Raw genomic sequence first — 26,231 nt, 5'->3', positions numbered from 1 at the left:
TTTTCTCCCTGCAAAGGTGAAGAGTGTCCCCGTAATCCCCGCACATTTCCTGATCTTGCTTCCACTTTCTTTTTCTGCTGAGCTCTAGAGGAACGTCCCTGCTCAGCCTCCTGCCCCACCTGCTTGATTTCTAATGTTTTGGAGTTGCCTATTCCTGTGCTTTTAGGAGGTGGTACTTAAAAAGTGGCCAGCATTGATGGACTTTCAAAAGCAGTTTCCCAGGGGACCTTACCAGCTACTTTCCTGAGCAGTCCAAAATCTGCTCTCCCTGTATCTAGTGTTGAAGTTTTGGAGGCAGTTTCCCTTCTTTCAACAAAGATTTTGAATTCCACTACTCTGTGGCCAAGAAGTCCACCTACTTCTACTTCCCCCCAAGTCCTTCTTTGTGGATGAGCAAGAGATCTAGGAGGGCACCTTTCTTCGTTGGCTCCCTCAATACCTGAACAAGGAAGTTACCATCCAGTTGCTTTCGGACTCTCCTGGACCTGTTTGTATTAGCTGTGGTGGTGTTCCCAGCTAACATCTGGCCAGTTGAAACCCCCGTAAGGACACGGACAGGGGATCTAGAGGTGGCTCTTAGTCCCTTGAAGAATAACTCATCAATGTTGTTGTTGTTCTGGCTGGGCAGTCCACAGTAGACTCCCACCCCTGACTCTGACACGCTTTTCCCGCTAGCCTGGTTTTATTCCCTTCCCCCTTCAGACCTAGTTTAAAGCCCACTCCACAAGCCCTGCCAACTGCTGGGCTAGGATCCTTGTTCCCCTTTGGGACAGGTGGACCCCATCTGCCGCCAGGAATCCCAGTGCCAAATAAACCATCCCATGATCAAAAACCCCCTGGTGTGAAAAGAGCTAATCACACGCAGAGTCGAGGTGTTCATTTCAGTTCTGGTCAGAACAGGGTGCCAGGCCTAAAACACCAGCACGTACACCCAGCACATCAAGCGTGCCTTTTTTATTACAGTCAGATGTAGCCGATCGGTGGTGTGAAACTTCCTCACCCACCTTTCATTCACCGTCACCATAAAGACGTGTTTTTCCTCATGGTTCAGAGACTTGGTGAGGCCTTGTAATTAGCACCCGCATGATTCACAAAGCGGGGTACAACTCGGCATTAAAATCAGTACAGGGGAGTTAAGGAGACGTCGTTTCTTGATGCTATTGCAAGGCTAGATTTGTGTTATATGCACTTACAAAAGGGGCAGAATACTTTGCAGGGTCCTCTTCTTCTAAATTCTTGGTCCATGAAGAGATGCCATCCTGGTTACTGTAATCTCAGAAGGTACCGTGAAGGGTACGTGAAGTGTCATGTACTTTGCACTCTGAACCCTTAACTTTTCCTACATCGGTAACAATTTCTACATGATCGGAGTTAACTTGGGAGAATCGACTTTAAATTCCCGTTTTGCCTAAAACCTTTTGGCTGAGACAACACTGTCCTCACCAGGAAGACAGTGTTTCAGAAGGTCATGAAGGTGATGTTTAAAAAGTAAGTGGAGTTGCAGTGCTGGAATTCCAGATGGTCATTTGGAGACAATCCATTCACAGCTGATTTGTATAACTTCACTGGGAAACATTTGTAGGGGGTTATTAGCTCTATTATTACGCTGCACCTTTGAAGTAATGGGGATTTTATTGCTCCCCTCAGGGCAGAGTTGCAAATACCTCGACACTTGGATACGAGTAAGGGATTGAGGCCAGTACTGCGGAGGCATGATATGAACACATATACCCCTTTGACCTCAGTCAGAAGGCTCTTGTGACTTCTATTACATTTTGCCGTGCCTTGTGTCAAACATAGTGTGTTTGGAAAACACAGTTAGAAAAGGTTCTCATCAGAGACTGCTGAGCGTGATTGCCAGAGGACTGCCAGGCCCTGAGCATCTACAGGGGCACAGAAATCTGCTGGCTGTTCACGCTATTGCTAAGTGGAGAATCCAGTTTACTTCTAAAAGTTACAAATTCTGACATAAAGTACTTGAAACATGAATTTCTATAAATCACTGCTCCACTTCAGAGGCTTTTTAGAGCCGTATAGAGATTGCTCATAAACTCGATTTCCCTGGAATGTCCCAAAGCTGTATTTGATGGGAACTAACCCACTTTTTTCTTTGTTTTTCTCATAGGTGCCAAGAGGAGTGTCCAGTGGGGACGTACGGGGTGCAATGTGCTGAGCCCTGCAAGTGTATGAATGGTGGGAAATGCTACCATATTGGTGGTGCCTGTCTCTGTGAAGCAGGATACACTGGAGAGCAGTGTGAAACAAGGCTTTGTCCTGAAGGAATTTATGGTCTCAAGTGTGATAAAAGATGTCCCTGGCACAGGCCCACTACCTGGAGGTAGGCTTTACACCCTTGAACCTGTTCTTCTGTAGAGAAGATAGAAATCTGAAAAGAAAGATTTCCTGATTTTTCTAGTACTTTCATGCAATCTGAAGCAGTGAAGGACTTGTGAGAGAATCTGGTATTCCCTAACTGGATCAGGAAACTCTCAGCCCAAAAGAGCTTCCCAATGACAGTGCTTGCAGCTATATGTGATCTTAATATTCATTGCTGTATTTATTTGGTTGCTTACCCGCCAAATAAATATTATGACAAAGTGGGACCTTTGTCTCTATTTACCAGGTGGGTAGATCATTACATTGCTCACTGTGTGTAGGCAGGATAGATCATATATCCCTTGCACGTTCTGGTGTGCTGTAAGTGCAAAATAACTGAAATCAATAGATGTGGTCAGTTGATGGCAGCTCCAGCCAATCCTCATGCTTGTCAGCCTCTATGCTTCGTGAAGGGTTAGATATAGGTATACCTGGGAGGTTCTATTATTTTCCAGGGGTCCAGAGAGCACCAGCAGGTAACAAGCCTCTTATGCAAAGAGTTTTTTCAGAAATGGTTCTTGTCCATTGCCTCTTTTGGTAGATATGCAAGGATTTGAGCTGGAGTGTGTATTGAACCCAGCCCTCTGTTCTCTGTGACCAGGTGAAAGTATCCATTTTTCCCTTGGTACTCAACAGTCAAGAGAAAACAGAGAGTGAGCACTGGCTGGCTGAGACTAAGGCCATATAAACCCCGTTTCCTCAGTGGGGTACAGCAACAGCGCTGTGACCTGGTATGAGCAGATCCATACGTCCCTGCCACTTCCCATCACAGGTTGGGGGGTTTACAGAAACTTGTCATTCTGAAGATGCAGTTTGCAGGAAGAAGCGAAAAAGGCCTCTGTCTGCCTTTGTCAACATTAGCGCCTTGTTTTGTACAGGAATGTACAAAATGTAGGAATTGCAGCATTTCAGGCTGGTTTTGGCATGTCTTTACTCACGTGACACCTGGTGTAAAAAGAGCACACTGTAGCTACGTACTTTTCTAGAAGGGTTTTTCTTTTGTCTTGTAAGCTCTTTCTGGTGATCTTCCACCCCTGCTTCACATTTGTAAATAAGACTGTGGGAGGTCATTCTGCATCACCAACTAATATGGTATAGTTAGGCTGGGATTAGGGTTTTTTCAGGACACGTTCTGGTGGCATTTCTTTTGTCTCTTGCTTTCTCTGAGGGATATGTGCATACATATATATATCGGCTCCCATTCTTAATGTATAAATCTTACTGCCAATTAGTCTGACTTCATGAAAACCCATCAAAATCCTTCAAAAGTATTACAGCTTCCTACACCTATTTACAGGACAGTGATGACTGTCTTAAAATGCCAGTACTAGTAGTTTTATAAATACGTTCTAATTTAGATCTCAAGAACTGTTCAGTTGTAGATTGTCATTTTTAGTCCTGAATTACTTATCCTTCCATCCCCTCCTGGCAGCTGTCACCCTGTGTCTGGGGAATGCTCCTGCAAGCCTGGCTGGTCGGGGCTCTACTGCAACGAGACGTGTTCTCCAGGATTCTATGGCGAGTCATGTCAGCAGATCCGCAGCTGCCAAAATGGTGCTGACTGCAATAGTGTGACTGGAAAATGCACCTGTGGCCCTGGATTTGAGGTAAATAAGTCTCTCTTTCGCAGTACATTTTCAACTCCATTGGCTTTAGTTGAGTGCCAAGTTCTTCATGGTGCCCGAGTGTCCTTTCTCCACCACAGGAAAAGAAAGGTAACGGTATTTAGGTACATAAATAATACTGGGCGTTGTCTAAGATTCTGAGGCAAATCTGGGATTGGTTCTCAGCACTGAAGTGAAGGCATTTCAGGAAAGAAAAGATAGTGACTTTGTAAGACAGTGATAAGTAGGAGGATGTGCTTGTGAGGTGTAAATAAAGGGAGGAATGATGGTTTCAATCATTATCTTGCTGCAGAAGCTCCTGATGTTCCATTCAGAGAAAATCTAGAGCAAGACACTTGTTTTTGCGGTTCAGGATGGATTATTCTGCAGCTTTTACATGCATTTGCGGTTACCTGTGCTTTGGATATTTACAGGGTGACTGTTGTAGGAACAACAACTGTGAAAACTTCAGTCAAATTAATTCCTAAAAATACTGTAGACATCCACGTTCCATGAACCTGCTGTCTTACTGAGATTTGGTTTCGTGAAGGGCTTCCTTATTACTTAAGATACTGTCCATTGATCTAACCAAGTGGTGTTTGCTGTGTGACCTGAGCTCTCCCAACAACTAACAGGAAAGTAATGCTTACTGTGGACTTAAAGAGCATGAAGGAGTCCCTCGCCATGAAATTTCAGATACCTTAGTGACAGCCTGGAACAGGCATGTTCTCTGGCTTTTGTAGCACCTGAGTCAGTCTACAGAATGTACTGGTTCTATTGTCTGAATAGTTTTTAGACTCTGTTTTTGTGTCATTCAGGGTGCTGCTTGTGGTACTGCCTGTCTTCTGGGGACGTATGGAATAAACTGTTCATCTGTATGCAACTGCAAAAACGAAGCCATCTGTTCACCAGTAGATGTTTCTTGTGCCTGCAAAGCAGGTAAGCATCCCTTCAGATTAATTTCCTTTTTCCCTAATCATAAAATGAATTTGAGTTTTGGAAGTAGAGAAGAAGAAAGAAACTTAATAAAAAGCAGACCACGCTGAAGGCCATATCACCAGCTGATTTATGCTTCTGCTGCTCTGGGAGGTGAAAACTAGGAAACCATCTGCCCCAAGAAGAGTGCACATGCCTCATGTTTGTGTTCTCAGTGGGCTGGAGGCTGCTGCGGCTTAGTGAATTACTGGTGTTTACCCTGAGGTGTGCCACCACTTCTCTCTTGGTGGCAGTGCTGTCATCTGCTGGATGTACCACAGGCATGCCTGCCATGTGTCTGACAGCAGCCTGCCTAGTCGAAATGCATAGGCGGGTTTCCCTCAGCCTGGGTGTGCATGACCTCTGGCTGCAACCCTTGCCCCTCTCAGCCACACAGAGGCACCGATTTCTTCCTGTCATTTTAGCACTGATGTTAGTATCTACTGGCAATTTATTCTATTTGAATGCTCTTTTCCTCACCAGCTCTCTGAGAAAACCTTGCCTAAGACCCTTCCAAGCCTTTGCGCGCTGTTCCCTGCTTCTGTGAGAAACTTTCTAGGTCTCCCAGTATTCGTGTGACTAGACTGACGGTCCTTGACCTCCCTGCCTGGCTCTCACCTCCCAGCAGTAATTCTGATGGACATTGTACCCCCTCAGAAACTGCACGTGCCTGCCCACCTCTGTCAGGGACTGATTTTTGCCTGAAATGACCCCTAAATGTGAAGTTCTCTATCCAGGGCACGAGGCGGCTTCGTTTCAATCCATGTGTTTTGCACAGTCTATTGATTAGGCTCAGTGCAGAATTACTTTTCCCTTGGCTTGCTGTAAACAAGGTACAAAATTAGAACCTTGGCTTGTGTCACTGCTGATGGTCACGTCAGACTGTCTCCTGCCGTTTCTATTGTATCAGATGGTCACATTTTTAAAAATCTATTTCCATTTCTCTGCCTCCAGCGTGCAGTCTGCAAATCATTGCTACCCAGCATAATCAGCAGTGAAGGGTGCATTTTAGAACCATTTCCCATTACAGTCTTTTTTGCATCTGGAGGGAAGTACAGCAATGATCTAGAAGGTCTTCCATGTATCCTTGGAGAAATGCAACTTAGGCACTGCTGCTATGTTTCCTTCTGTTTTGTGTCTAGGATTTTAGTTTCTAAACTGTATTGCAGAACTCCATCTGTTCAGTACTGGCGGAAGAGTGATGAAAGCAGCAGCTTGAATGTAGGGAATACAGTCCTTGCTTTTTCAACCCATGCCTTAAACCTTCAGTATCCTCTGGTGCTTGGTAGTGTAATTTCAAGGTGTCTGTGTTTTCCTTGCCAATCTGCCCTGAATTGCTATTGCACGGTGGCACCCATCTGCAAATGTGTGCTGTGCAGAGATGTCAGGAGGTGCCCTTCACCACCCTTGTTCCAACGTGGACGAGTCCTCGTCTGAAACTGCTGCTACTAGCTTGTAGCTAGTGGTACCCTGGGATTGCACATCTCCGAAAGATGCTGCCTGATAGGCAGAGTGAAACACGTCCGCAGAGAGGAATGGGGGAAAACTTGGATTAATTTGTCACTTGAAATTCTTCTTTTTGGCAGGTTGGCATGGTGTAGATTGCTCAATAAATTGTCCCAGAGGTACCTGGGGGCTTGGCTGTAACTTAACTTGCCAGTGCCTTAACGGAGGGGCTTGCAAAGCTCTGGATGGAACCTGTACCTGTGCTCCAGGCTGGAGAGGAGAAAAATGTGAATTCCCTTGCCAGGTAGTTTCATAATTTCACCAGATTTTGCACTGAATTTTGTCGGGGGGATAAGTCTCCAAGGAGGACTGCTCCTGGTAGCCCATACACAACTGGGTTGAAGATTGGTGACACATGACGACAAATCTTTGGGAAGAACTCTGCAGTGCAACACACTGAAGTGCAGAAAACACACAGTTAAGATGCACAGATGAAAAACTCTTCCTGCTTCCATGCTTTAAAGTTGAGCCTCAGACTTTTCTCCAGCTCCTTTAGAATTTGTTGAAAAACACAGACCCAAATTTTTCCCCGTTGGCATCAAATGCTCTCCAGAGTGCTTCTGTTAAAGCAGAAAAAACTGTGAGAGGAAAGAATGTGCCAGAAATAGATACTTAACATCAAACAACCTAGTTTTGATTACATTATCTTCTATCTCTGGTACAATATGAACGGAGAAGTTGCCTTCATTCTTAGTCAGCTGTGAGAAGGCACTGCGAAGAGTGCAGTGACAGACAGGTCTTTGCCTTCCTCTTGGGGCTCTGATGCTGTCACCCCGACATTGAGAAGTGCAAAGTTAGAAATCATTGCACTGCCATAACATTGCCTCATCAGGTCTGCTGCACCTTGCAATTTGTGCTTGGGGAGAGCAATCAAAATATCTAATTTCAAAGGTTTTAAAATGGTAAAAGTCAAAACTGATTTGTTTTATTCCATAACTGTTTTTTATTATATTTTGTAGTCAAAACATGAACTCTTTCTCTGAAAAACTGGCTCCATCTTTTCCAGTGATAGTGTTTGGTTTTCTGGGAAATTCTTAGAAACTCCAGTTTTTAAATAAATTCTCTGCTCTACAGGAGGACTGTGTGGGGCTGGAAGGAGACAGGGGCCAGTTCTGTGGCTGTTTTGTTCCATCTGTGATTCACAGGTATGGAAATGTTGTTGAGTGTGGGATCCACAGGCAAACTGGGAGTAGGAGAGTAGATGGGTCAATCTGAAACCTTGCGCGCCTTCACAGAACCATTCCTCAGGAAGTGGTGAAGAGCTGTAAATATGCAGGGCTGTGCTGGCAGCTCTGGTACGTAAAGCCTTGCGTGCAGGAACCCAGAAAGCTTGGCTCTGGCAGCCAAAAAGAGGATCAGTTGTGCAGAAGCTGTGCTTCCACTTAGGTTTTTCAAACTTGAGAACTCAAGTGTCTCTGCACATATTTTGTTCTGCATGAAAATTGTTGCACTTTTCTGCAAGGTTTCTCTGGCATTTTCCTTGTGGTTTTAGGAAGTATTTGTATTTGGTTATCCATTAGAATTTGTGTTTGGCACTGTTGTCTATGGAGAGCAAGGTAATTTGAAAACATGATGAAACTCTGCAGAAAGGCATGCTATCACAAACCTTTTATCTCCAGGAAGGGATTTGAGTTCTCACCTAAATGTCTATGTAAGTGTTGGGAAAACTCTTCCAGCTTCCATAAGATGGAGTTGACACTCTTAAGTATGCCCCTCTCAGAGGGTTCTGGAGTTTTGTGTCTCCGTGCGATACTGTAGCGTTGCAAGCTTCAGCTTTCCTGTTTGTATTCAAGGGTCAGTAGTCTCTGTGGACTCTCTCCACAGGAGTCCTCACAGAAAGAGAGGGAGGCTGCCACAGCCAGCACTCACCTAACTGAGCCCAGAGTGTTCTTGGCCTTATTGTCGTCCCAAAAGCCGCAGTGCGACCTCCCCTCAGTCACTCAGATACCGCTGGGAAATGGCAAGGCTGCAAAAATAATAAAAGTAATTGGAGTGAATGATGAGAAAATAGTAGTATTGTCATTGTGCCATCGATGAGTAGTTTGTGAGACACTAGGGCAGACAAATCACCAGAGACCAAAAGTATGGTAACGAATGAAGCCAGGTTAAAGTAGGTAGATTCTATGATTTGAAAGTCCGTAGTAAAAATGTAGCATCTTTTTGTAACAGGTTCTAAAAATGAGCTGGCCGGTGTGATAGAACTATCCTGGGTGGAGATGACGACTTCAGGCGTAGCACAGACCTTGACTGCGTGACCTCAGGTATTGGAAAGGAGACACTGCTTTTGGCTTCAGTGAAATCTTCATCTTTGGAAAAGAAAAAGATTTTGCTAGAAAGAGACTTTGTGCTTGATTCTAGAAAAAATGGAATATCTGTCCCGGGATGATGTCATCACAGCAGCGTGTGTAACGGACTAGTTTCAACACGTTGGTGATGTCAGGACACACTGTATGACATAAAGAGCATAGTTTGCTTTCTGTTCGGTGTCTGGAAATATCCTCCTCCCACGCTTCACACGTCAGAGCAATACTCCTGAGCAATACTTTCATAACACGGTCTCAAATAGCTGCTCTATAAAGTTACACTGCAGAGATAGCATCAGAAGGTAGGATTAAGAAAGGTGTTGTGGAACATATGTATATGCATAATAAGTGGAGCAGCAGGCAAAGGGTTTGTGACAATAGAGGAAGGAACTAAATTCAACAAAGTATGTTAGAATAGCTTGGGTTTTTTTTCTTTTAGGTTTGTTAAAGTAACCATCAGACTTGGTATTTTTTGGTGTTTAGTATTACCTACCAAAACAGCGAGGATCTCTAGGGAGATCGAGCCATGTAACTCGTATCGAGTGTATAATTAAAAGACTGAATCTTGAATGAAATTAAAATACGGGAAAGGTTCCAAGTTAAGTTCTGTGAGTGCTAATTGTGCATTGTGCTAATTGTGCTGCTGTGCAACAGCTATTTCTCTTGATGTGTTACCTAATATTCTAATTTATCAGGAAAAAAATACCAGAAGGGATTAGAGCAGCAAAGGAGGAGATTTTATGGAACGGCCTCTCCCTGTCTGTCCTCCTCGCCCCCCCCTTTTTTTTTCCTCCTTTTTTAAAAGAAACTTGTGCCTTTCGCGTAAGAATTAAGTGAATTCCTATTTCTGGTCTCAGGTTCTCTAAAAGTTAGGTGATGTGTAGCTGGCTGTATCATGTCATGAGTACTTAAAGGATCACTGGAAAACATTGGTAAGTTTTTCTCAGTGAAGTAATGGCTATTTGTTTTCCAAGTTAGGAAACAGGTAAGAAGTCAAGGTCTAAGATGACCATACTCCTCTACAGATAAAACTATCCAGTCTATCTTTTTAAATGACTTTTCTTCAAATATGCCTTAGGAGTTGTTTGTGTTGGAGAGGACATACAATGTGTAGTCAAATGTGTATAACATAAAAACTAGAGATGCATTTCACATGCAACCCAAGTCAGCATGGCCTGACAAGTAACAGAATGTCAGTTAAGTCATTAAGAGCTGGGATATAGTAAACCTTAGAGGAAGACGAGCAAATCTCCATTTGTGAGTGTAAAGCCTTGAACTGCACGAATAATGAGGACGCCATTGCAAGCCTTGTGTGTTTAGAAAGCAGCGCTAATTCAGAGTCAGGAAGTGCTCTGAAGAGTAGTTCACGGCTGTATAGAAAGTGTAGGAAGGAATGACGGTTTGTTCTTTCTGATTCCAGTCTGTTCCCCTGGGTTTTATGGACACCGCTGCAGCCAGACATGCCCCCAGTGTGTACACAGCAGTGGTCCCTGCCACCATATTACTGGCTTACATGACTGCTTACCTGGATTTACAGGAGCCCTCTGTAACAAAGGTACAAGTTGTAGTAAAGACTCTCTGGGACAGAGAGACCAGGCACTTCAGCAATTTTCCTTCCGTCGCTTGGAAGCCATAAAACCAACAGCAGTTGCTGTTGTAGTGCTTGCAGCGTATAAATTAGGAATCTTAAGCAGGTTTAAACTGTTTGAACATTTGATCCTACAGTATGAAACCCACTGTATTGTTATTTGTATTATTTGTATAATGAGCATGTATAAAGGGCTTCCCAGAATTTCTAATGCCTTACTGAACATTATACTAAGCAGTACCTGTCTTGATCCTAGTATCAAGATTCCTCTTGAAATAAAGAAAAGGTAATCCCATTCTGATTACTAAGGAGTTCTAATTGTGTTTTGTTCCAGTATGTCCCAGTGGCAGATTTGGCAAGAACTGCATTGGAATATGCACATGCATCAGTAACGGAACGTGCAATCCTATTGATAAATCCTGTCAGTGTTACCCTGGCTGGATTGGTAGTGACTGCTCTCAACGTAAGTATGAAATGTTCCCCTTTCTTTTAACAACAATCAATTCGGGTTTGGCTATTTACATTATCTAGTATTTAGTAAAAAACCCACTGTCCAAGTCAGAAATGAGGACTGTGTGGTATAGGAGGAAGAAATCCGAAAGTTTTCTTCTTCAGTTTATCAGCACTATCAGCAACATAATTGCACTCTGGCTTTTCTAAGAAGTGGGATGGAGAATATGAGAGAAGAGACCAATTTTCAGTCTTTCACTGCCCAAGAAGAGTTGTAGAGGATCTGCAGAGAGCTTCTGGCTGCTTCTTGCAGAAGCCACCCCTGCTTCCCCGCTTCGCCACCAGAACCTTGCCACATAAAAGCACAACGCAGATACCCCTTTTTACTGCCATTCTACCTCACTTGAGGAGTATTGCCTTGGTATGCTAAACCAGTGAAGACTTTGTTACTGACTCAGAGTGCTAGGCCCTAATTTCATTATGTTTCATAGGAGTTCTTTTATGAAATAATTCAGCATTCTCCAGATGCCTTGTCAGGTCTATGAAAATACTGATAATAGGAGAGAAATACCTGAGGCAGAATTCTCACGAGAAATAGATCCAATTCCATGAAGTACCAAAATCCACACGGTCCAAAACACTGTATTCCAAAGTTTCAGTCAACCCATTTCTGTGAATAAAAGAAGCCACACCAAAGCCTGATACGTCAACATTCCAAAGAGACTGTGCTGATTTCCAGGGAGGTGCATTTCCGAATACCATCCCACATTGGTTTCACGTCACTTATGGTAACTCATTTATGGCTTGGCTAGTCCAGGTTAACTAGCTCTGTACCAGTGCAATGTAGCAGCTGGTGACTTTGGAAAAAAAACTCTTTGCTGTCTAAATTCTGTGAAGTGATTGGCATGCACAACTAAGTATCATAGCAAGATAAATCTTGAGCCGATTCCTGTGGAAGCCAGTAGCAAGAAAGGCGTCTGGTTTTATGGTAAAATAAGTAGGTATTTTGGAGAGTAGAAGAATAGGGGTATTTAGGAGGAGGAGAGACTTACTCACAAATCAATAACAAGAAAATGGTGCCAGCAATATGAATGGAAGCATCTATTTAGACTATGCTCATGGGCTGTAACAGAGCAAGTTTCTTTGCTTTGTGTACAGGCCTTTTGTTCACATGGAAAATAACGATTCCATTAAATTCTTCTGGAACCAATAACCTTCTTAAAACTTTTAACCTTTCATCTGTATGGGATTTACATTCCCTCATAGCTGACCACTATTTTCAAACAAAAACAATAACAAAAAGAATCATAAGGCACAACTGAAGCAAAAACAAGAAAAACAAAATTTAGTGTTTATTTTTTTGTCACTACAATGTAGTATATTTCTTAATGAAGTGAAATTTGGGCAAAACCACCACTTTGCAAAAATGCAGCCCACACATAGATGAGTCCTTTTGCATTTAAAGGATTCAGGAATTTCGAATTTTTAGAAATACTATATTCATCAATGCAACCACAGCAGCAAGAGTCCACTTGATAAAGGTACAGTCCTGATCATTTGCACTCTATTTAGGTAATTACCTAGACTCTAACATTAGAAATTAAAGAATTAAGCTTCATATTTAGCCTAAATCTATAGGCTGTGAGATGTGTTTCAACCTTCTCTGTTTGTACTCCTTCAGTTTTGAGGCTTAGAAGACTTATACCTTTGGCTGTGTTCAACGTAACTGCTTGCAGATTAAAAAATAATGAAAAGAGGAAAGTTACTTGGCTTTCTGTGTGGAGAAAGCTGGTATGAGTGTCCTAGTTACTGAGGATCAAGTTTGAATTGCTGGCTTTTTCGACACTTCCAATTTTTTTCAACACTTTTTATGTAGAGTAAAAGAAGTCCTTAGTTAGAGAAAACCCAACCTGTGGCGATTTGCTCAGAATGGAGTAGCCCAAGAAATGGCTTTAAAAGCAAAACAACAAACACCAAGTGAAGCAGTGCTTCTATGTGAATGTAAGCAGCTCTGTTTGTGGATATCACTGATCTTTGTCATTTGGGATCAATTAATGAATTGCTGTGGGTTGTTTTAGCTTGCCCACCTTCCCACTGGGGACAGAACTGCATCCACACGTGCAATTGCCATAATGGAGCTTACTGCAGTGCCTGCGATGGGGAGTGCAAATGTACCCCAGGATGGACTGGCCTTTACTGTACACAGAGTAAGTGACTTTTGTCATCCATTCTTGGTCTATAAACGAGTGACAGAACTTTCCTTTGGTGTTTTCACATTTCAGTCGTTGATGTCTTCCCACGCTGCTAAGCATTTTTGGCCCAGAAGATGTTACACGTTACCTCCGCGGTAGCAGGGGAGGCAGCTGCATAAGCACTGGCAGAGTGCTGGCAACTACATTTGAACTCCTCTTTAGCCTTGCTTTAGAGGAAGACAACTTTTGGCTGCGGCTGGGCATCCCTGTGGAAGAGTCTGTCATGTGCACACACAGAATGAATGACTCTGACATTCAGATGCTCCCCCTGCGGATGTGCAGTACTGGCTGTAGTCCATTAATATACTTACCCAGGATGTTTGCATTTTAGTTCTGGAGCAGTTGCTTCACTCCAGTTCTCTTCCCGCTCCTTCTATTGCAGGATGTCCCCTGGATTTTTACGGGAAGGACTGTGCATTGCTATGCCAGTGTCAGAACGGAGCTGACTGCGACCACATCAGTGGGCAGTGCACCTGCCGCACGGGCTTCATGGGGAAGCACTGTGAGCAAAGTGAGTAGGAATGGCAAGTGTTGGTGCCTAAGAGCAATTACTCAACCCTCAGGGGAGCCTCTGTTTTGGCCAGTGTTTTGATACATCCTCTTTGCTTCAGGGGGAGTCTTAATGGGGTAGATGCTTCAGGAGTTGGACCTGGGCTTTTTCCAGAGAAAACCTGCAGAATTGGTTATGAAGACCTTATCTCTTGCTGTCTTCCCACATCGACACACGTGTCATATGACGTGACACCAGCCAGATGTCTGGCTCCGCTCATACGACTGCACGGGTTTTCAAGCACAGGGCTCTGAGTAGCCTGGGAGACCTGACAGTCTGGTGGAGAAGGACAATTGGTTCCTAATTTGCCTGTTTCTTTACTGTCTTTTACCCTTTTCTTCTTTTTCGGTTTTCGTTCCTTCCTAATTTCATGGCCTCAGTGGCAGGCCCAGTACAAGTAAAGCCAAATCCCAAGTAGAGACAATTTCCTTCTCCTTTTCCCTCTTCCCTTCTCATAGTCTCCCAGATACACAGAGATCCTCTCGAAGCAAATCTTGTCCGTAGGGGTCTGCCACTGGTGACACATTGCCATCTGCTGGCCATGGACAGACAGAGTTTAGGGCTAGGAACAAAGGGTAGCGTCCGTGGTGCTGCAGATCTGTAATCCCGATACAGTTAAGAAGCTCCATCTGAAGGCTCGAGTCTGAAACAAGTGAAGGCAAAGAGCAAACCTGGGAGTGACGCAACGGGTACGTGAAACTTCAGGCACTGCTGTCTTCTGCCCACAGCTGTTAAGGCAGGCAGCAGGTGAAGAAGGTGGCAGAAAGAGTTTTCAGAGCCAAGAAAGAGCTGTCAGCAAAGGTGGGGGTGCTCTTGAGGCACTAGAGAGTGTTGCTATGAACTTGGTGGTTAAAATTCTCTGTAATTGGGACAGTGACTGCAGAGGCAAAAGAGAGCAAGGAACCTCAGGAGAGAAGTAAGTTAGCAAGTAACATGCTCTTGCTTCAAGTGACCTGTCAGTTCCTGCTCTGTGTCCCTAAATCCGTCAAATGAATGGCAATTTCCTAGGTAGCTCTTTCCAGAAACTCTCCCATTAGGTTTTGGAATGAGTGCAGAGCTGTCAAAAACTTCTCCTCAGAAAGAAATGCCATGCTATTGATAGTTGTTGATTTTATTTTCTTTTCAGAAGCCATCCCTCACATTACCGGAGGAAATTCCAACAGTCACTATTTCTCTAACCCCAGTTATCATACTCTGACTCAGTGCGCTACCCCACCTCATGTCAACAACATGGACAGACTGACCCTGGCAAAGGTAGAGCATCAAAATCTCAGTGCTCCTCTGTCAATTAGCTTCTAGTTTATTTCATTTGGTTCCATCATGTTTCAGGTTTGGTTTCTTTTTGTGGTGGGTTGACCCTGGCTGGAGGTCAGGTGCCCAGCAAAGCCGCTCTATAACTCCCCTCCACAGCTGGACAGGGGAGAGAAGATATAACCAAAAGCTTATGAGTTGAGATAAGAGCAGGGAGAGATCATTCCGCAGGTAACATCATGGGCAAAGCATCTAATTTCCTACCAAATCAAAAGAGAGTGAGATAATGAGGTATAAAACCAAATCTTCAAACACCTCCCCTCACCCCTCCCTTCTTCCTGGCCTCAACTTTATTCACAAATTCTCTGCCACCTACCCCCGAGCGGCACAGGACGGGGGCAGAATGGGGATTGTGGCCAGTTAATCACACATTGTCTTTGCCGCTCCTTCCTCTTCAGGCAGAGGACTCCTCACATGCTTCCCCCGCTCCAGTGTGGGGTCTTTCCCACATCAGACAATCCTCCATGAACTTCTCCAACATGAATCCTTACCATGGGGGCTACAGCTCTTCACCAACTGCCCCGGTGTGGCTTACATGTGGCTCAGACCTCCAGGGACAGACTGCTCCAGCCTGCTTCCCCACAGAGCCACAGCTTGCCCCAGGGAAACCTGCTGCGGTGTGGGCTCCTCTGTCCACGGGCTGCAGGTCCTGCCAGGAGCTTGCTCTAATGCAGGCTTCCCATGAGGTCACTGCCTCCTTCAGGTGTGTCCACCCGCTCCAGCATGGAGCTGCAGCTGGGATCTCTACTCGGCATCTTCCTCCTGGGCTGCAGCAGGACTGCCTGCTTCACCATGGTCTTCTCCATGGGCTGCTGGGGAGTCTCCCCTCTGGTGCCTGGAGCGCTTCCTCCCCCTCCTTCTTCCCTGGCCTTGGTGTCTGCAGAGTTTCTTCATCTTCTCACTCCCTTCTCTGGCAGCAAGAAGTGTCTGCCTGTGGGTTTTTTTCCTTCTGAAACATCCTATCACAGAGGTGCTGCCACCATCGCTGATGGGCTCGTCACTGGCCAGCGGTGGGTCCATCCTTGAGCCGTCGGGTATTTACTCTGTCAGACGTAGGGGAAGCTTCTAGGAGCTTCTTGCAGAAGCCACCCCTGGCCCCCCACCGCTACCAAAACCTGGCCACGCAAACCCAAACCACTTTGCCTGATTAGCACCTGGAAATCCTGTAACTTCCCATCAGTTTCAGTTTCTGTTATCTGTCTTCCTTTGAATTAGGCCAAAACCAATCAGCTGTTTGTGAACCTTAAAAACGTGGAACCTGGAAAACGAGGAACTGTCATGGACTACGCGGGAACATTGCCTGCAGACTGGAAACATGGTGGCTACCTCAACGAGCTTGGTAAGAAGGAAGAAGGAGGAGGAGGAGAGGGTGAATGGTATTTACTGTGTTTGGGATAGAGAGGGAAGCAGGGAATTTTTCCTGGTTCTCCGCTCAGGGTAATGCCAAGGTGGTCTGGCTGTGCGTGAGGTTCAGGGTTATGGGTTCGACCTTTCTTCAAGGAGACAAAAAAGTGACTCCTTGTGAGGAGCGGTGAATCCACCTGATGCCCAGTGCAGACATGATATGCAAATCTCTCATCATATTGTCATACAACTATTTTCATACTAATTACTTTCATAAATCAATGGGTGTTGTAAATAAGGATCTGCTTTGGCAAAATTACTTTGATTAAATAGGTGTGGGGTTGGGTGAATCCTTTTCTCTAATCCCCACCACACAGAATCAAGGCTTTTTGAAGTAGTTTCTCATCATCTGGGCTGCTGCAGATGTAAATTGTAGCAGCATCTTCCCAGCTAAGCCTCCTGTCTGCTAAAACGCAGCACATTGTCCGTCAAAAGAAAATTCCTGAGAAGGGGTGAGAATTTCTGTATCCTATTGACACTTCATCCTTTCCCAATCTCAAGCATCCCAAAGGCTGGATCACACTCCTCATGTCTCTGCCCAGTGAAAGCCTTAGAAGGGACTCTGAGTGCCATTAATCTTTAGATGATTTAATTACCTTCATTTCTAGTCCTTCTCACTGTCAGGTTCTGGGGATCAGGTGCAGCACCAGAAGCAGTCTGCAGCAGGATTTTTCCCTGCCCATCCCCAGCCTTGGTCTAACAACAGCTCCGGCTGAGACGCGGGGTTTTTAAGAAAACAGTTTAACGCTCAGAGTTCAGCTTTACATTTTCTTAGAGCAGATGTACCAGCACTTGGGACTTCTGAGAGATCCCGGCTGTGGCTACCCCACTGCATGGGGAGATTCTGGAAGACTGGAGGAATGCTGATGTTATGCCTGGTTTCTAGAAGGTGCAGTGGGATTGCTTGGGTAGCTCTAGGCTTGTGACCTGGGTGTCAGGCTTGGCAAAAACAGCAGGACAGCTGACATGAGACCTAGTAAATAAAGATGGAGTAGGAATAAATTTAGTTGGTTTAGGTCTTCTCAAATAACCTAATTTTGTTCTTGGAAACTGTGTATTTTGTTTAGAGAGAGACTGTCTAGAGAAAGTTCCTTTAGACTGCTGTAATGCTTGTAACAGAGTACCATGATGCAATCTTGGTTGCAGTGACCATGAAATGTTGGAGTTCTAGATCCTCAGGGAAGTAAGGAGGGTGCACAGCAAGCTCACTACCCTGGACTGCAGCAGAACATACTTCGGCCTCTTCAGGGACCTGCTCAGTAGAGTACCATGGAACGAAGCCCTGGAAGGACCAGGGGCCCAGGACAGCTGGTTAGTATTCAAGGACTGCCTCTTTCAAGCTCTGGAGAGATGCAGCCCAACAAATGCACCAGGAGACCTGCCTGGATGAACAAGGCGCTCCTGGGCAAACTCAGACAGGGAAAGGAAGCCTACAGAGGGTAGAAGCATGGGCAGGTAGTCTAGGGGGAATAACGAGAAACTGTTCCAACAGCCAGGGACCAGGTTAAGAAAGCTAAAGTGCTGACAGAATTAAATCTGGCCTGAGACATCAAGGGCAACATCAAAAGCTTCTATAGCTCCATCAGTGACAAAATGAGGGTGAGAGGAAAAATTGGCCTTGTCTCCAGAAGGAAACAGAAGACGCAGTTACCCAGGATCTGGAGAAGGCTGAGGTACTTCATGACTTTTTGCCTCAGTCTTTTCTGGCAAGTGCTCAAGCCACAGTGCCCAAGGCACAGAAAGTGAAAGCACGTGAAGTACAGTGTCCAGCTCTGAGCTCCCCAGTAAAAGACACTGAGCTGCTGAAGTGAGGCCAGGGGAGGGCTACAAAGGTCACCACAGGGCTGGAGCACCTCTCCTACAAAGACAGGCTGAGAGAGTTGTGCTTGTTCCACCTGGGGAAGAGAAGGCTCTGGGGAGATTCTGTAGCAGCCTTTCACTACCTAACCGGGAGCGGGCTACCAGAAATCTGGAGAGGGGCTGTTTACAAGGGCATATAGTGAAAGGACAAAATGTAATGGCCTTAACCTGAAAGAGGTTAGATTTAGATCAGGTGTTAGGATGGAATTTTTCTCTGTTGGGGTGGTGAGGCCCCGTCACAGGCTGCCCAGAGAAGCGGTGGCTGCCCCCTCCCTGGCATTGTTCAGGGCCAGGCTGGATGGGGCTTTGGGCAACCTGGTCTAGTGGAGGGTGTCTCTGCCCACGGCAGGGCGCTGGAACTAGATGTGCTTTGAGGTCCCTTCCAACCCCAACCACTCTGGGATTATCTGTATTGAATGCCAGCTACTATTCTAACCAGAATTGACAGTTCTCAGACTGCAACAGGAATTTGCTGATGACAAGACCAAGGGCCATAAACAAGAATAGCAGTAGAAGTGGATTCATTAAGGACTGTCTAACCATTTGGAAGTGCTATGACTGGTTTCCATTTAAATATTTGTTGGGGAGCGACTTGTTAGAACTCAACACCCTGTGTAACATTGATGTCCATACTACTAGCATGCTTGAGAGAAACACGTGTTTTTCTTGTTGCAGATCTAGTGAAGAACTCCGAATATAATTTAAGTAATTGCTCGTTAAGTAGTTCTGAGAACCCCTACGCTACTATAAAAGACCCACCAGCTCTTGTCCCCAGAAGTTCAGAATGCGGCTATGTGGAAATGAAGTCCCCGGCACGCGGGGACTCCCCGTATGCTGAGATCGCTGGCTCTGCTTCAGCCAATAGGAACGTTTATGAAGTTGGTAAGTGCAAAATGTACTTCTCGATGTTGAAGGTTAAGAACAAAGAGCACAGGACTTTTTCCTTTGAGCCAGGTTAATCAAAACACATTAAAAATCAGCTAAAAAAGCGATACGTTCAGGTTCTGGTTTCTGCTCCACCCATCTCACAACGTCTTTTCCAGGGAAGTGGTAGAGATCACAAGGACAGAGCTTTAAATACCTTCAGCTCTGATCTCTAACCTAGAGAGAGCGCTCAATTTCCCTGGTTTGAAGGCCTGTCTTTAAACAACAGCGTAAGCTAAGCATTTGATCGCACTCTATTTTAGGCTGTTGTGGTGGTTGCACCTTGACTGGAGGCCGGGTTCCTAGCAAAGACACTCTTCTCACTCCCCTTTTCAGCTGGGGGAGAAAATACCTCTTGAGAGGCTTAGGAGTGGAGATAAGGACAGGGAGAGATCATTCCGCAATCAGCGTCACAGGCAGAACAGACTCAACAGGGAATTGAAAAAACCCATCTTACCACACTCACATGCACAGAAACCAGGGTAGAATAACGAGAAGTGCAACCAAATCCTAAAAGGCCTGTCCCTGCCTCTCCCTTCTTCAAAGACTCAACTTTATTCATTATTTCTCTCCCTTCCTCCTCGCTGAGGTGTCACAGGGGGGTGGCGGAATGGGGGTTTCCATCAGTTCCTCATAAGTAATCTTCCTTCTTAGCGGGAAAGGGGGGGGTGGGCATTCCTTACACTCTTCCCCTCCTCCAGCATGGGGTCCTCCACAAACTTCTTCAACGTCAGTCTTTTCCCACAGGGCTCCATCTCTTCACCAGCTGTCCCAGCGTGGGTCACTGCTATGGAGTACAGTCATAAAATCATAGAACGTCTCTGAGTCTCTCAGGCCCACACTGCTCCATCCTGGTGCCCCCCAGTCCCCCCAGAAAACATGCTGTGGCCTGGGGCCTGTCTCTGCATAGGCTGCAGGTCCTGCCAGGAGCTTGCTCCAACACAGGTCACTGCATCTTCTACATTTGTCTCCCCGCTCCAGCCTGGGGCCTCTCCACGGGCTGCAGGAAGCATCTCTGCTCCCCATCATCTTCAGTGGGTGGCAAGGGGACAACCTGTTCCCCATGCTCTTCTCCATGGGCTGCAGGGGAATCTCTCCTGTGGCACCTGGAGCGCCTCCTCCTCCCCTTCTTCACTGACCTTGGTGTCTGCAAAGTTTCTTCCATCTTCTCACTCCCTCCTCTGGTGGCAAAAAGCGTCCACTTGTGGGATTTTTCCTAAAATATTTGACCACAGAGGGGCTGTGACTGGTGCTGATGGGCTTGGCCTTGGTCAGTGGCGGATCGGTCCTTGAGCTGGTTTGGCCATGCAGACCCACAGCAGCAGTTAAGTACTGAACACAGCTGGAGTAAGTTTATGGGAGGGATAGAAAGAATCTGTTTCCTCTTCTTGACGTGAAAACCAGCATCTTCCCCCCCAGAGGCTGTATTTCACTGACAGGTGCCCTATCGAGTTCCTGCGTTACTGTGGCTGGTGTAGTTCCAGAAAACTTGGGGTTCTGGTAGAATCCTCCTTATCCCAATGGTCTCTAGGCTGGAATAAAGTCTATGTCTTCTGTCATAGGATACCATTTGCCTTTTCTGTTCCCAATTAGACATTCCTCCAAAACGCACCAGTTCTCCCAACATTTCTAAGGATTTTTATCCTTAGGAGCTGCCATTCAGCTCCATACGTTGCAGTTCTGACCACTACTTCTGCCACTACACAACTAATGCTCCATAACATATCAGTAATTACTTCAGAAAAGGTGTGTGCTACATCAGTTTATTTTTGTCACCAGGGACTGATTATGTAAGGAGTGGACAAAGGTGATGACTGCTGTAAATCTTAACTGCGAGGAAAGGTTTACATTTTATAAACAGGTAGTAATAATGTCTGTAATAGAGGATAAAAATAGTAAAGTGTTCTGTTTTTTTTTTTTTCTTAGAAATAACTGAGCAATCTCTGTGCATACTTGCTAAAAAGGCACCTTTTCTTTTTTATAGCTGACGTAGAGAAACACGTGCTTAAGCTGGTCTTTTGCATCGCTGATAATGTGACACATGTACCCCCCATTCTTTATTAACTCCTGTCTCCATTTCTATGCTGTGTGTCTGTGTTCTAGCCATCTAGTTGTAATTGCAAAAATATTCTACCGTGTGTGCGTTTCTTTGGCATTTTGGCCAACTGGCCTTTATTTTGTCCGGCTGAAGGAACCTCTGGGCAGAGGGAGAGGATTGAAGGCAGAATTCGTGTCGTCCCCATGTCTGTCAGAGGTGGTTACCTAATACATAACACTTTAACCTACTTCATTGGGAAAAAACATCAAGGTGGTGTTGTCAAGGCTAGTAACGAGGAAGCAGAAGGAAAGTCCAAACCAGTCCCTCCTTAAAGTTTAGCTTATTCTGTTGGCTCTGCATGGAGAGCACCTTTCCAACAGGCTCCTTTCTCTCCCTCCAGAACAGCCTGTTGGGAACTGTGAAATCTGCCAAGGTAGCGATGCATTGGAGCAGAATTGTTCCCCAAACATCTCAGCTGGAAATAAAATGGTTGATCCAGACCGGACATTCTGTGTCAGTGCCAAGTTACCTCTAGAACCCTGCATCAGGTGCGGCAGGACTGTTTCTAGCTGCTGCTGCTGGTGATGGTGCCGGAAAACATGCTTGTAATGGAGCCCCAGCAGGCTCCTCCACCCTCTTCTGGCAGTAGCTCTCCAGCTTCTTGGGAGCAGCGTGTCCCAACATTTGCTCTGTGCCCAGGTAAAAGGGGTAGGCAGTTGCATCGTACGGCATACAGCGGGAAGCACGAGTCCTCCCTGAATTTATTTCAGCGAAGGATCGCTGGTAGACACTCTGAACAGATTACCTGCAGGGCTCACATAGTTTTGTCAAATGACAGCCACAGGACAAAAGCCCGTGGGACTGGTGTTGGCAATCCCACTGTCCCCTCTGTGCCCCAGGAGGCTTCCACTGAAGGACACTCATCTGTCAATTTGAGAGACCACCCCCCCAACTTAATCTTCATGCTTGTCATCTAGCCCTTTCTGTAGATCCCAGTATGCTCTTTAGAGAATTTAAATCCAAACAGAGATACTATATTGTGGTGGGAATTTAACGAGTAAGCTGACGAGTAATTTCAGCAAGTACTGTCTACTAAGAGAAAGGCCTTCACCAGGGACAGGGACGGCAAGAGAAGCTTTGCTGCTAAACAGTCACATTACAAGAGTGAGAAATGTCACACTGAAAAGGGAGCAACTTGGTACCAGTTTACTAAAGTGCAAAACGATGCACAAGGTGTGTAGCTGACTTTAATTGAGGTAGTAAGTAGAAACTTGAGGTTTTCCATAATGTAGGTGTACTAATGGTGGTCATGGAGAAACACCATGAACCTCAAGGTTTTTTAAAACGCTTAAAGGCTTTTAAGCAAAGATTTTAATCACAACACAGTCACGCATAAAGTTTGTCCTTATTTTGATGTACTCAGAGAAGTCACATAAATTTTAATTGGAGATGCACATGCAGATTAGGGGAAAGAAGATTTCAGTGCATTCATACTTTCTGCTGAGACAATCTGCAAAGCTGAGTTCATATTGAAGGGAATACAGAATAAAACAAACTCCACAGTGGCCAAGGTGTCAGTTAAGATCTATTGGATTCTCCAAGTACCGTGACCATGACTGAATTTGTTTCATTACATAGGTATCCAACTAATGATCCTTATACTGAAGCTCTGAAGTCCAGACTGAAGAATACACAGCTCATTTGGACAGAAATTTTGACAGAACGATGCGTGTTTCCTAATTGCTGCCCAGAAAATCGTGTGGTTTGGTAGGCTTGTACTAGTGCTAAAGCACAGAACTTCCCAGTTTTAGCCCACAAGGTTTCACTTTGATGTGACTGAACTGTAATACATCCTTAAAGAAAAGCTATCAAGTGTGCCTGGCTTTTTTTCTTCGCTGTAACAAAAAGGTGTTTTGTTGTGAAAATGTTTCTGTTTTCCAAAGATGACTGCTGTTGGTCCTTCTGCCCTTCACTACCATTTATTTCACCTCATGTACCTGTAGGCTGATGGAATAAAGTTTCTAATGAAAGATGTGAATGCTGTGACGTTTTTTCCTTTCCCTTTCTTTTGCTGAGGGTGGGTCTAGAAATAGCGCAGGAACTATAAAACATGTTACACTTACCCATGCTGGACAACCAAGTCATGTATTTGATGGCATACAAGTCTCTCTCTTAGAGACAGCAAGTAATTCCTGAGATGCTTTGTCATAAATTGTGGTGGTTTGGTCCTGGCTGGAGGCCAGACGCCCACCAAAGCCGCTCTATCACTTCAGACTTCACTTTGGTCATGATTTCACTCCCTTCTTCCCCCGCATTGTGGCACAGGGAGGGGCTTGCTCTAACGTGGGTCACAGCATCTCCTCTATGTCTCCACCTGTTTCATCTAGCATGGAGCCTCTCCAGGGGCTGCAGGTGGGGTCTCAGCCTTTTCCATGGGCTGCGGAGGGACACCCGCTCCACCATGGCTTTCTCCACAGGCTGCAGGGGCATCATTCTCTCCAGCAGCAGGGCGAGGCCTCCTCTCCTGCCCTCCCCGGCCTTGCTGCCTGCACAGCTCCTTACATCTTCTCACTCCCCTCTTTGGTGGGAAAATGCACCTGCCTGCGTTTTTATTCTCCTAAATGTGATTCCCTGAGGCGCTGTGACATTGGACGATTGGCTCGGCCTTGTTCAGCAGCAACTCTGGCCTTGAATTAGCCCATGTTTACTCTCTCGGGCCTGCAGAGAGCTTCTGGCTGCTTCTTGCAGCAGCCATTTTCTGCAGCCCCCCGCCCCCTTTTCCACCAGGACCCAGCCACGCAAAACTCTGACAGAAATCAAGGCTGATTTTGAGCTCCTGAACTTCTGTGATGTTCTGCCTGTTCCTGGAGGAGCCACGTCCAGAAGTAGGGCAATTCTTCCAAGCCAGTCTCTTCACTTTATCCCTTTACCCTTGAGAAAGATGGGAAGTTGACTTCACAAAAGCAAGATATTTTCCCTTTAATAAATTAATAATAATAATAACAATGAACGCCTTGGAATAATGACTAAGGAGCCAGTAACAACGTACAAATGCAGCATAAAGGGGCAGAGCATATGGCAGTTTCCCCTTTGTAACTCTGACCGCCAACGATTCATTTCAAACACTGGTTACAGGCAGATGTGAGGGAAATTGTTATTTCTTTTAGTTCTACTTATTTATTGCTTTAACTATTTTTCCAATTTAGTTAGAGTTTGATCAAGGATGAGATTTGGCATAATGGAAGGAGAGAAAGGCAGGAGAAAACCCACAAGAGTGAGCCAAGTGCTTCGGGCTTGTTCCTCAGGGCTCAGTTCTAGGGCCAGTTCCAGTCAATCCTTTTATCAGTGATCCGGGGGCAGGGGTTGGATGCACCGTTAGCAAGTTTACTGATGCTACTAAACCGGCAGCCGCTGTTAAGTCTCTTGAGCAAGAACAGGCCTTGCAGTGGGCTGTAGATACACTGGAGCATGGGGCAGTCATCAAGGGCATGAAATTTAACAAGACAAACTATTGGCTTCTGCACCTTGGGTGGGTGGGTGCCAGGCACAAGTATAAATTCACAGAATAACAGAATATCCTGAGTGGGAAGAGATGCACAAGGATCATCAAGTGCAACTCTTGGCTCCACACAGGGCCGGCCAAGCCAGAGCATGTGACTGAGCGCTCAAAGCTGTGTCAAGGCAGGTTCAGACTTGAGCTCAGGATCAATTTCTGTACCAAGAGGGTGATCAAACACTGCAACAGCCTTCCTCAAGGGATGGCCCATGCCCCGTGCCCATCCGTTTCAGAGGCATTTGGACAATGCCCTTAACAACAGGCTTGAACTTTTGGTCAGCCCTGGAGTGGTCGGGCAGTCGGACTAGAAGATTGTTGGAGTTCCTTCCACCAGGGACAGTTCTGTTCTGTTGTGTTTTATTGTCCGTCAAGGTTTGTGAAAGCCAGAAGACCACCAAAAAGTAGTCATCTGACATGGCAGCTTCTGGAAGCTGCCTGAGTGCCATGTTTACTGGTCACCAACGGACAAGCGTGACGTCACCCAGCCCTGTAACCCAGCACACAGGGGTGCCCAACGGCCTCAAGCGCAGACTCCAGCTGAGCAGCCAGCGAGGCTGGAGTGCTGAGCGAAGGCTTGGTGCTGCTGCCTTACTCAGGACGGTTTTCCAGTGCGGTATCCCAGAGATACTGAAGGGTGTGTCCAGGGCACACGCGGCGCATCTTCGAGCGCAGCTTCCAGCTGCTGCAGCGCCGTTTGGAGGAAGCAGTTCACCACCCGCAGCTCCTCCCAGCCCACCGCAGCCAGAACAGCATGGCCACGGAGGTGGAACACCGCTGTCCAGTCTGCCTGGACAGCATTGACAACGCCGCCTTCGTGATGCCATGCCTCCACCAGTTCTGCTACGCCTGCATCCTGCGGTGGGCTAACAGCAAACCTGAGTGCCCCCTCTGCAAGAGGGGAGTACAATCCATCTTGCACTCGGTGCGGGCAGACCATGAATTTGAAGAGGTCCACATCAGACCACCACGAGAGGACTCAACATGGCCTGCCATACCTGCAGCTGGAGGAGCGCCCGCACACCCGGGGACCGACAGCCCCCCTCGCCCGCTAGCTGCCCAGCCGCCGGCGGTGGAGACGGTGCCCAGGGCTACAGTGGGTGGCCTGCAGCCAGACACCTGGGCATCTCTCTTTGATGAGCACCCAGCCCTCCTCCAACGCTTTCTGCCGTGGCTACAACAACACCTGAGGGCCACATTTCAACGGCAGCCTTCCACAGCAGATGTGTTGGAGGACCTCATCCGGGCCGTCCTGGGCTTATACGGGCTGGATGAAGACGTGCTGGTCCGGCTGCTGCAGCCCAGCCTGCAGGAGCGCGCAGTGTCGTTCGTGCGCCGGCTCATCAGTGTCGCCGTGCGGCGCTGCCGCAGGGAGGCCCGACGTCTCCTGGGCCTGGAGGATGGCCCTGCAGCCGAGGCGCGGGAGGGCAGGCCCACCTCTGCCCCCCATCCTGCTGCCTCCAGAGCCGGCTCTCCTGCCCCTGGACCAGCCCCCTCCAGCAGCCCAGCAGGGGCTCGGGAAGAGGAGCGCCCCAGC

General features: G+C 46.3%; 1 protein-coding gene across 1 annotated transcript in view; it reads left to right on the top strand.

The window, feature by feature from the left end:
• Positions 1–1,468: 1,468 nt before the first annotated feature.
• Positions 1,469–26,231, top strand: part of LOC311203707 (uncharacterized protein) — a gene marked incomplete at its 5' end in the record, with an annotated part of 62,808 nt that continues 38,045 nt past the window's right edge. The window contains 13 exons of the mRNA XM_084278464.1: positions 1,469–1,488; positions 2,126–2,338; positions 3,809–3,983; positions 4,799–4,919; positions 6,542–6,705; positions 7,954–8,017; positions 10,185–10,319; positions 10,687–10,815; positions 12,881–13,009; positions 13,437–13,565; positions 14,731–14,858; positions 16,131–16,254; positions 18,819–19,061. Coding sequence (XP_084134590.1) covers positions 1,469–1,488; positions 2,126–2,338; positions 3,809–3,983; positions 4,799–4,919; positions 6,542–6,705; positions 7,954–8,017; positions 10,185–10,319; positions 10,687–10,815; positions 12,881–13,009; positions 13,437–13,565; positions 14,731–14,858; positions 16,131–16,254; positions 18,819–19,061 — 1,774 coding nt within the window. The remainder of the gene's footprint in view (positions 1,489–2,125; positions 2,339–3,808; positions 3,984–4,798; positions 4,920–6,541; positions 6,706–7,953; positions 8,018–10,184; positions 10,320–10,686; positions 10,816–12,880; positions 13,010–13,436; positions 13,566–14,730; positions 14,859–16,130; positions 16,255–18,818; positions 19,062–26,231) is intronic.

The sequence above is a fragment of the Gallinula chloropus genome (assembly GCF_964237585.1).
Source record: "Gallinula chloropus genome assembly, chromosome: Z".
Taxonomy (NCBI): domain Eukaryota; kingdom Metazoa; phylum Chordata; class Aves; order Gruiformes; family Rallidae; genus Gallinula; species Gallinula chloropus.
The sequence above is the reverse complement of the archived record's forward strand: the minus strand, read 5'-3'. Positions and strand labels throughout refer to the sequence as shown.